The 10940-nt window shown below is 48.3% G+C and overlaps 2 protein-coding genes across 2 annotated transcripts in view; both read left to right on the top strand.

The window, feature by feature from the left end:
* Positions 1 to 966: 966 nt before the first annotated feature.
* LOC119285225 (17.9 kDa class I heat shock protein) lies at positions 967 to 1837 on the top strand. Its single transcript, XM_037564462.1, has one exon. The coding sequence runs from the start codon at positions 1131 to 1133 to the stop codon at positions 1602 to 1604; it is 474 nt and encodes a 157-aa protein (XP_037420359.1). The 5' UTR covers positions 967 to 1130; the 3' UTR covers positions 1605 to 1837.
* A 1704-nt stretch (positions 1838 to 3541) lies between these two features.
* The window catches only part of LOC119285224 (protein ENHANCED DOWNY MILDEW 2-like), a 21089-nt gene continuing 13690 nt past the window's right edge, over positions 3542 to 10940 (top strand). The window contains exons 1-3 of the mRNA XM_037564460.1: positions 3542 to 6100; positions 6386 to 6443; positions 6540 to 6621. Coding sequence (XP_037420357.1) covers positions 5994 to 6100; positions 6386 to 6443; positions 6540 to 6621 — 247 coding nt within the window. The 5' untranslated portion in view covers positions 3542 to 5993. The remainder of the gene's footprint in view (positions 6101 to 6385; positions 6444 to 6539; positions 6622 to 10940) is intronic.

A 10940-nucleotide genomic window follows, 5' to 3' on the forward strand; every position in this document is an offset into this window, starting at 1 on the left:
GTCCACCGAGCAGCTGTCATCCGTCGGGGCCCCTGTTTCTTCATCGCCACCATTGCCGCGCACACGGCCGCCTCACCGCAATCGCCGTCAATCGACGGCACTGGGAACCTGCTCACCAACAATAACCTATCAACCCACGGAGCCAATCCAAGCATACAGCCTAGGCCAGTGGGAAATCAAGTCGAAAATCTTACCTATCGACCCGATCTGATAGGAACTCGAAGCCTCCCGTCATCCTGCCCGCTGACTTCATTTGCTGGAATTTTTCCTGGGCGTCGTCTCTGTTCGAGTCCACGCAGGAGGGCGGGGACAACGGTGCCTACAACCCCATCCTCGCAAGCGGACGGCCGGCACCGTTGCCTGTTGACTGTTCGGAGTTCGCCGCCGACAATCTGATGTTCCCGCAAACGCCGTTCAGGTCTACTCGGAGCCTGGCCGTCGGTCGCCCAACTCACCAATGTTGAACTGGCCTACTGCATCTAGCAGACCTAGAGCGGGCTGTGCCGGTGGCGCGTAGTCACCACCTGCTAACGCCCGCACTGGGAACCTAGCCAACGGGAGAACGCTCCCTGAGATTCATGATCCACCGTCAATGGAAATCAAACGAGGGCAATAAGCATACCGATCGACTGGATCTGCTAAGAACTCAAACCCATCCCCCACCGTCTCCACCGTCAACCCTCTCAAGCCGCGCACCGAAACCGGAGGAATAGTTTCTTAGAATAGCAGGTACCCTTCTCGTTGGAGCCCAGTTGCCGCTTGCCAGTACTATATTTCCTTATTTTTTCCACCTCAAACGCGGTTTGTGAAAGCCGGTAAACGGAGCTCCGGTTATCTTGTACGGACGGGCCATCATCACCCAGTTACGTCCTCCGTCAACACGTCAGGCGGACCCATTCCTGTACATGCGGCAGTATTTCTACCATCCATAAATGCAGATGAAACGTGAGGCTGCACCATTGGTCCATATAACGGGAGTAGGCGAGCTCGTGCGCTCTTTCGCCACTCTCCAGAAAGAGCACCGATCAAAGAGCTCCCAGAAATCAATCGATCACCCTTCCGCTTCCAACACCAGCCAAATCGTCGATTCCTTCCACCAGCATCTCGAATCCCCACCGATACGACCGACAATGTCGCTGATCCGTCGCAGCAACGTGTTCGACCCCTTCTCCCTCGACTTCTTCGACCCCTTCGACGGCTTCCCTTTCGGCTCCGGCAGCAACAGCAGCGGCAGCCTCGTCCCGCGCACCTCCTCGGACACGGCGGCCTTCGCGGGCGCGCGCATCGACTGGAAGGAGACGCCCGAGGCGCACGTGTTCAAGGCGGACGTGCCGGGACTGAAGAAGGAGGAGGTGAAGGTGGAGGTGGAGGACGGCAACATCCTCCAGATCAGCGGCGAGCGGAACAAGGAGCAGGAGGAGAAGACCGACACCTGGCATCGCGTGGAGCGCAGCAGCGGCAAGTTCCTGCGCAGGTTCCGGCTCCCGGAGAACGCCAAGGCGGAGCAGGTGAAGGCGTCCATGGAGAACGGCGTGCTCACCGTCACCGTGCCCAAGGAGGAGGCCAAGAAGCCCGAGGTCAAGTCCATCCAGATCTCCGGCTAGAGCGATGAAATGGGATGTAGAGCAGTGGTGTGGAGTCTCCCCCCGGTCGTCGTGATGAAATAAAATCAAGAAGAGTCCGGCCGTCTGTGCGTGCGAATGGTCCAATGTTGCAGTCAGTGTTTTGAGTCTCTCGTGTCAGTGTTTTGAGTCCGGTTTGTTGTTGTTTGTTCATCAGTCTGTACTGGCTCTGTACTCCATCAGCAACTGAGTAAATTCATTACCTTCTCTGCTAATTTGTGAATGGCCGTGCGGATCGTAGAATGTTCCTAACTCTCACAATTGAACTCGGAATGAACACTGAACATTACAGTGACGCTGATTTTAGTCGGAGCTTAGGCGCCTCGGTGTCTTGTCAGCCATGTCTTGCCCGAGCTATGTTTTTTGCGCCAGCGTTCCGTATTCAATAGGGCCGCGGACTTCCGGTCCAGCAGCTAGCCTGGCCCAAGTTCGCTCGTGCCTCCGCCGGCGCCGTCACCGTGCGCCGCGGCCCCATCCGCGTCAGGCGCCGGGCACCCCGCGTACGGTATGCACCTTACAGGCCCTCGGCGACGGTTCCATTGCCCCCGCTGGCCTGGTTGGGCTAGCGAGACTTCTCGTCGTGCCCCCACCGTTCCAGACCGCCGCCGGCCTCCCCTGTCTGGCCACATCATACATCTCCCGCCTCGTCGCCGTCAGCTGCATATGCGGGGAACCGCGAGACGAGGTCGCCGAGGAGATCTCGGCTCCGTTCTCCTCATTCGCGATGCAACCGGGCGGTGGGCGTTGGCATGTCCACCGCGCCCGCAAGGTGTTCGGCGCATTGCGCGACCGCGCCCTCGACGAGAGCCCACTGGCGTCAGCGCACTCATGAACACGTGTGATTCAGCTAATCACGTCTACTTGCTCCTTGTGCTGTCGTGCATTTACCAGGGACGGGAATTTCAGAAGCTGGAATCCGGAAGATTGTTCCAATAGGTGGAGGAAGATACAGGCAGAGCCCCTCCTCTCTACCTGCTTCTCTCTAATGCGTGTATGAACCTTATGCAGTGGTTAATCGTCTTGTTGGGATGCAGATGAAGCAGCTGGAAGCCACACAGAGGATCTCTTCCTGCGTTCATCCAGCTTAGTGCTCCCACCTCTAGTTCCGTACCTAAATGGTTTGATTTTGAATGTGCTCCATCTGTTTCACCGTGACAATTTTCATCTCATGGTAGCTATCCATTGACGTAATCAAGACTGCAATTCACTTTTCCCACTGTTGCTTTTGCTTTTAGAACTTGGGAGGAAAAGATGAAATTGGCTATAACATTTCTTTCATACATGTTATTCTCTTCATCTCATTAACATAAATTCCATTCTAGCTCCATGAACACACCATTGTAGAGCCTTTACTTTGCTACTGATGCAACTTCAGAGCAAATAGCACCTTACACCAGGTAGTTTGCAACTTGTGTCACCATAGTAGGTTATGTAAGAGTTTTCACTCCGCATCATGTTCTGCTCAGTAATATTGCACTTCGCACCATGTCCGGCAAAAAAACATGTTTGTGTTTTTTTGGAAAAGATTAACATGAGCATATGAACTTGGGAAACTGAATTTTCATGTATCTGCAAGACATCTAGTTTAGACTGGAGTCGTTATATGAATCACTTAGTTTGAGTTCTGTGCATTACCGATTCGTTTAAATAAGATGGTAAAACAAATTGTAAAATGGGAGAGTTAATGCTGTAACTTTTTAGCTTTAAGTAACCGCTTTTATGAGGTTCTTCTATCCCCTACATTTATTTTGGACTCTTATGTCCATGTACATGTCGAGAACATGACAGTTGGGTGCATTTAATATTAATCTTACTATAATTTTCTATCCAGAAGGGGAGCCTTGGCGCAGTGGTAAAGCTGCTGCCTTGTGACCATGAGGTCATGGGTTCAAGTCCTGGAAACAGCCTCTTACAGAAATGTAGGGAAAGGCTGCGTACTATAGACCCAAAGTGGTCGGACCCTTCCCTGGACCCTGCGCAAGCGGGAGCTACATGCACCAGGTTGCCCTTTTTTTATAATTTTCTATCCAAAATCATCTTCACAAAATGTCTAAGATATCTTCACAAGATGGTGACAAGCACATACCATGTGTTCATGTGGACTAAGAATTAGACCTTTGTTCACTGACAAGCACATACCATGTAAACTAAGTTATGTTCAGCTTGTTTCTTAATTAAAATGTGTTTGTGCTTAACTTTATTTACATGTGCATGTCTAATAAATTCCATTCCATTCCAGGTACACCTCAAAGATGTACTAAAACTATGAAAGGGGTACAAGTCAACCATAAAACTCATAATAGGAGTTAACTACCATATTTGTGCATGCCTAATAAATTCGGTTATGTTTCAGGTACATCTTAAGGTGTACTCCCTCTGACCCCATTTACATGGTGCACATATGTTCTGAGGTCCAACTTTGACTAACAAAACTTGGGCTCTGTGTTACAACAATTACACCATTCAATCCATATTAAGAGTAATTTCCAATGGTATAATTTTTATGATATTTAATTAGCATATCATAGATTAAAAAAATGATGGTCAAAGTTTAATCATGATGAGGGTGCGATGTAAATAGAGACGCATGGAATACTAAAACGCTGAAAGGGGTAGAAGTCAACCAAAACTCATATGTCTCGCTTACATAAGAATGGCAGTGCTTCAATTATTTAGTTTCGAAGAGAAATCCTTTTCCTGGTGCATGCTTCATGACAAAAGAAAGTGGACTATTTATGAGTGATTTTCTTCAGGTAAAATAGGGTAGTTAAATCTTGCCACATAGGACTACCAACTAGTCAGCAATTCACTATGTGCACAAGAACTGGTCAAGTTTACTGTCTGGGACTCGCCGGCCTCCCCTACAGTTTTCAGATCGAAAAGAGATCTGGTCAGAGTGAGAATTAGGTGGTAGGATTGGCCCAACTAAGAAGAGGGGTCTAGACTCCTCCTTCAGTTGTAATCTCTCCTGAAAAGATGCTTCAATTATCTAACTGTACAAGAAATATCGTTCATGATCTTCGCATTTTGCATGTTCAAGATATGCAAAGCTACCGCTGCAAAGAAAGACTTCTATGAAGAACCGGTGCTGCTCTACATTGAGAACTTAAAATCGTTTTTATAGAGACAGTCTTATTGATCACTGGTTTTTCAGTCACCCAGCCACCACCAACTGGCTTCATCAACTGAACTGGGTGGACTAGTTGGGCTCAGTGGTGGAGCGACATGGGCTAGAATAACCATGGGTGTGCAAGACACTTGATAACAATTTTTATGTGGAACCTGGTGTTTAGTAGGTATGCTGCATGTATAGGTATACGTGGGCTACAAAAAATGAGAACTTCACCCATGTGTTCTTGGTACGTTCTTTAGAGCTTGCAATCTCATATGCTAGCCCAATCTGCATTGCCAACCCAAATTTCCAGGTTCCAACGGTCTAGCACTCACTGTTGATGCTTACGGCATGTCTTCATAGCCACACCTTGTCGAACTTTGCCAGAGGTATGGCAGTTCGGAAGGGTACTGTTTATTTTTACTGCTACAACCGTGGTATGCCACACTTCCTTTGCAGCATACCTCACTTGTTATAATCTCTTCGGAGTACCTACCTATCATGGCTATGTGCGGGGGCCCCGGGAACCCTAGTTACTCATAGGTCGATGTGGTCATCATACGTTTTTTATGGTATACCTCCTCATAGTTTAGGACTACCCATCAACATCTTTTATACTTGTCATAGTTAGTAGATAAAGCGTGGCAAAGTCAGCATGTGCAAAGTTTGGCTAGGTGTGGCTATGAACCAAATATTCCCTAAGCATTAATGGTCCCCTGGACAAACGTAATCCCCAACTTAGAATATGACAGTTACTCTCCCTGCCTTCATCTGCATCAAGGAGACAATGCGGCACCAACTACAACCCACCTCAGCAGAATCATTGTCTACTATGTGTAACCATCTTTGAGCGGTAAGAGCGACCTCGTGTGACTTGCCCCACTTTGGGTGTGGGTGCAGCATCGTTCCTGCACATCTTCTCTCGTTCCGCAATGGACAGGTAGAAGGAACAACCCCCTTTGCCTCCCGAATGAGTTGCGCTTGAGCACCTTGCCCAGGGAAGTTGGCGGCTTCAAGGTAGAGGCAGCCGGCAGGGGTTCCTTCAATAGGAAGTGTGTAATTTGAGCTACTGAACTTATCTACTCCTCTGTATCAAAATATAAGACGTTTTTTGATACTTACCTTGTATCAAAAAACGTCTTATATTTTGATACAGAGGGAGTATTGTATATCTTCAATTTTTCTTTTGGACAATGCTATTAACTCTATAGCTATGATTTTTTAACGACCAGCAGTAGGAATTCCTACTGCGTATATTTATGTATTTCTGTGAAGCATGTTACATATTTCCAGCATTCATTGGCAAATTGGCAGTGGAAGGAAAGGTGACCTCTGGTTTCAGTTGTGCTTGCTCACGAATAGTCAGGTAGGAAAAGTTTTTCCTCTGAATAATCTCTCTTGTGTTCAGCCTGTAATGTAAAAGCAGCAAGAAGAAAACCTTAAGCTTCTTTTGGCAACATGATTTCCAATCACTCAAATACTAGTAATGCCTCGGAAACTTAAGCTATCTGCTATCTAAATACTGAACTGCCACCTGTGCTATGTATTCTCTAATATTGAACTTCATAATGTTCAATTATTGTCTTGTTGCTACCCTGCCTTGGCAATTTTTTGCAAGTTTGACCATTGTTTGACACTTGTTTGTTGTTAGCTGTTGCTACATGGAAAAGGGAGCTTGGGGTCCAGATCAATGCTTCAAACCTGCAAAGGTGATGTACTGATGTGTTGCTTCATTATTAATTTAATGGTATTCACACTGTACGCTTATTAACATTCTATCCTTTTGGAGTTTTGAGTTTGAATAGGGCATCAGCAATTCAGCATTAGATGTTGGCGACTTGGAGGTTTGGAGCTGCTTCGGTATGATCAGGGAAAGAGGGCAGCAAGGTAATCTGCTGTCCTAGCAACCACACATATTTGTTAGTGACTAAAGAAATAGTAAAAGGTACCCCCACATTGGTGCATTTTTAACATGCCGAATTTACGTATCAGTATCGGCCTGATAATGATACTACACGTATCCGTATCGGTGCTGCATAGGGTAACACGGTCTCTTGGCCCATAAAACTGAATACGCTTCAGATGTAGAGAAGTCAGGTGTTGTCCAAGAATAGGTCTGTGAGGACTAGTTAATGGATCGAGCTCCATTCATGGCGAAATTCGAATTACAGAGGAGGATTTCGGAGGAGGGAGGTCTTCGCTTATAAGTCACGCACGCCACACACCCACTAACAGTTTTGCCAGCCGCCACCGAATCCTATCTATTCCCAGGTATAACTACACACGCAGATTTGGGCCCACTCCGGCCCAGCAAGCCGAGCGGGTAAGCGAGGCTGCCTCTTGGGCCGTGCTTCTGTTTGAACTCCTTGGTGCTCGCCCTGGTCGCTGACAATCCCTCCTCCGTTAGACACGGCTTGACCCCAAGCCGGTGCCCGGGGAAACTTTAGCTGTAGTGTAATCTTGTCTTCCCACGTTGCCATATCCACTGGCGAAGCATTTCATTTGACTAGGACTTGGACGATGGAATCGGAGCCTCGATGAACCACCCGTTGCTGCAAAACTTGCTCTGGAAACTGGAGCTGATCGTCAGGTGCAAGCATCCTCTTGAGCAGCGACACATGAAACACGGGGTGTACTTTGCTTGCTGGCGACAGGTCCAATCGGCAAGCCCCTTCACCAACGCGCTCAACAATCTTGAACGGCCCATAAAACTTGAACGCCAGCTTATGGTTTGCTCTTGGTGCCACTGACGACTGGAGGTAGGGTTGAAGCTTGAGGAATACCTTGTCGCCCACTTCAAAGTCGCAAAAAAAAGAAGATGCGATCAGAACGATGTTTATCAGCTTGGATCTTCATACGTTGTTGGGCACGGAGCAAATGTTGTTTAGCTGAATCCATGACCACAGTGTGGTCAATAAGCCACTGTTGCAGATCAGAGGACTAAATAGCATCGTCAACTGACAGACCAAAATGACGCTGGCAATGCCTATACATGATCTCAAATGGTGTTTTACCCGTAGCTGAGTGCCAATTGGTGTTATACCAGAATTAACACAGTGGAATCCATTTTGCCCAACGAGACGGATGCCCACTGACAAAACAGCGCAAGAAGCACTCCACTTGCTGATTGACGCGTTCAGTTTGCCCCTCGGACTGGGGATGGCGAGCAGAACTCATTCGAAGCAGTATGCCAGATTTTTGGAACAGCTCACTCCAGAACTTGCTTGTAAAAATCCGATCACGGTCAGAAACAATGGAGAGGGGCATACCATGCAGTTTGTAGACAGAGTTCAGAAATGCATCAGCCACAGTCTCAGCCAAAAATGGGTGATGCAGAGGAATAAAATGCCCGTACTTGGAGAGCTTGTCAATGATCACCAACAAACAGTTGTAACGATCAGATGGAGGCAGGCCCTCAACAAAAGTCCATCGTGACCATCTCCCAAGGTAAGGAGGGTTGAAGCAAACCTGGGTTGGAATCCTTTTGGGTTTGTCCTGTTGGCAAATTAGACAACGCTGCACGTAGGATTTGATGAATCCTCTTATCCCCTTCCAACGAAACAGCTGCCTGATGTGTCTGTAAGTTACAGTGAAGCCAGAATGGCCACCCAAGGGACTGTCATGGAAAGCAGCACAAACCTTGCTGTGGAGAGTTGGATCACAGCCAAGCCAGACATAATTTCCTTGCCTGAGAACCCCAGCTTCAAGAGAAAATTTGTCACTGGATACAGGATACACTGACAGGCGTTGCAGTAAGTCGGAAGCAAATGGGTCATGCACATAACTCTGAAGAACTTCCTCGAGCCAAGCAGGTTGTGCAGAAGAGATGTGCTGTAGTTATGGCAATGTGTCACTGGCACTAGAGGGTCTCCTGGACAGAGAGTCAGCAGCACTATTTTCCACACCTTTCTTATATTCAATGGAATACTGCAGCCCCAACAGTTTAGTTAGTGCTTTTTTGCTGCCACCTGGTATGTAATCTTTGCTCAGACAGACAAGCTAAACTGCGTTGGTCAGTTCTGATGACAAATTCAGATAGTTGTAAGTACTTGTTCAACTGCTCAAAGAATTGCTAAGTATTCTTTTTCATAAACTGACAGTGTGATTCCTGGGCCCAAGGGCTCTACTGACATAAGCAATGGGGTGTCCCTCCGGCATAAGCACTGCTCCAATTCTGACATCACTGGCATCAGTTTCCACAATAAATTTCTTGGAGAAATTTGGCAGTGCCAGAACAGGAGTGAAACCAAAGCTTGCTTCAGTAGCACAAATGCTTGTTGTTCATTGTGTGTCCAATGAAATGGTACCCCCTTCTTCAAAAAATTTGTCAATGGCTTTCTCAACATGCCATAATGGGAAATAAATTTCCTATAATAACCAGCAAGGCCCAAAAATCCTCTCACTTCCTTGGCAGACACAGGTACTGGCCATTCCTTGATAGCAGATATCTTAGAGGGGTCAGTAGCCATTCCTTGTCCATTGATTATGTGTCCCAGATATCCAATTTGAGTCTGCAAAAGCACATTTAGATAGTTTAACTTGCCATTAATGTTTGAGCAATAACTGCAACACTTCTGCCAAATACTGCAAATGTTGTGCATAAGAAGCACTAAAAACTAAGATATCGTCAAAGAAGACCAAAGCATATTTCCTGAGGCAGGGTGCCAAAGTATCATTCATAGCAAAATTGAAGGTATTGGGTCCTCCAGTGAGGCCAAATGATAGTACCAGGAATTCAAAATGACCAATGTGAGCTTGGAATGCAGTTTTGTGTTCTTCTCCTGGGCCAGTCTGATCTGGTGGTAGCCAGCTCTAAGATCCAACTTTGAAAACCAACTGGAGCCTGCCAGCTCATCTAGTAACTCATCAATAACAGGAATAGGATATTTGCTCTTAACTGTAATAGCATTCAGTTTTCTGTAATCAAACACATGCCTCCCAAGTCTTGTCCTTCTTTTGCACAAGGATCATTGGAGAAGAAAAAACACTGTTGCTTTTTTTTCTTCGAGAAAACGCAAAAGACCTTTGCGTTTCTTTTCATTGAAAAGGTGGGGGGATTGTTACAGTCGTCCTAGGACGGTTAAACAACAGATGAATACAATGCTCAATGCACATCCCATGAGGGGGGCAGGACTACTCTAAGACCTGTAGCTCCTGCTTTGGCCCAGGAGCCGGCCTCCTCCTTAATCCGATCTACCAGAGTGCCTAGGGAGGGCGTCGCGTTGTTGAATACACAGCTATTCCTATGCTTCCAGACCAACCAAGGTACGAGTAGTGCCGCAGATTGCAGGGCCTGGCGTTGGGCGTGCGGAGTGCCGTCCCTGGCGTGCTGCCACCAATCCATGAGAGAAGCTTCCTGGTTGGGGGTTGGCGCCGGTATGCGTAGCCATGCAAGAGTCTCGTGCCATGCTTGCCTGGAGAAGGGGCAGTGGAGCATGAGGTGTTGCATCGTTTCAGGCTCTTGGACGCAAAGCAGGCAGCGCGGATGGTGCTGCAGTCCGTGGCGGGCCAGCCAGTCAGCAGTCCAACATCGATCCAAGTCGGCGAGCCAATGGAAGAATTTGACCTGAGGGGGGGCCCAAGCCTTCCAGATCAGCTTCCAAGAGTAGGACTGTAGGGATCCCTGGAAGGTGGCCTCGTAGCAAGACCGCGCTGTGTATGTGCCACTCGCCGTCCACTTCCATATCAGGCGATCAGGGGCGTTGTGGAGGGTGACCTGCTGCGTGAGCTACCAAAGTTGCAGGTACTGACCAATCTCATGGATGCCAAGGACGCCTTGGATGTCTCGGGCCCAGGTGTTGCCGTTGAGACCTTCGGCCACCGTTCTCACTTTGTGTCGGCGCTTGTTGATGCATTTGTATAGCAGCGGCATGAGCTCGCCAACCGAGCGCTTGTTGAGCCATCGATCCTCCCAGAACAGGGCGTTCATGCCATTGCCGATGGACATGTATGTGGAGGCGAAGAACAAGGCGCGCTCGCTGCTTGAGAACTAGAGGTCCAAGCCCTGCCAGGCGCGCTCCACGTCTGTGCGCGAGAGCCAAAGCCTCCTCAGTCTAAGCGCGAGGCCAGTCCACTCCAGGTCATGGACCTCGAGGCCGCCCAGCACGAGGGGGTGACTGATACGACGCCAGTTAACGTGGCAGTGCCCGCCGTTGGCGGCGGCTCGTCCGGCCCAGAGGAAGCCACACTGGATCTTCGCGAGCTGC

This window comes from Triticum dicoccoides, chromosome 4A (genome assembly GCF_002162155.2).
Source record: "Triticum dicoccoides isolate Atlit2015 ecotype Zavitan chromosome 4A, WEW_v2.0, whole genome shotgun sequence".
Taxonomy (NCBI): domain Eukaryota; kingdom Viridiplantae; phylum Streptophyta; class Magnoliopsida; order Poales; family Poaceae; genus Triticum; species Triticum dicoccoides.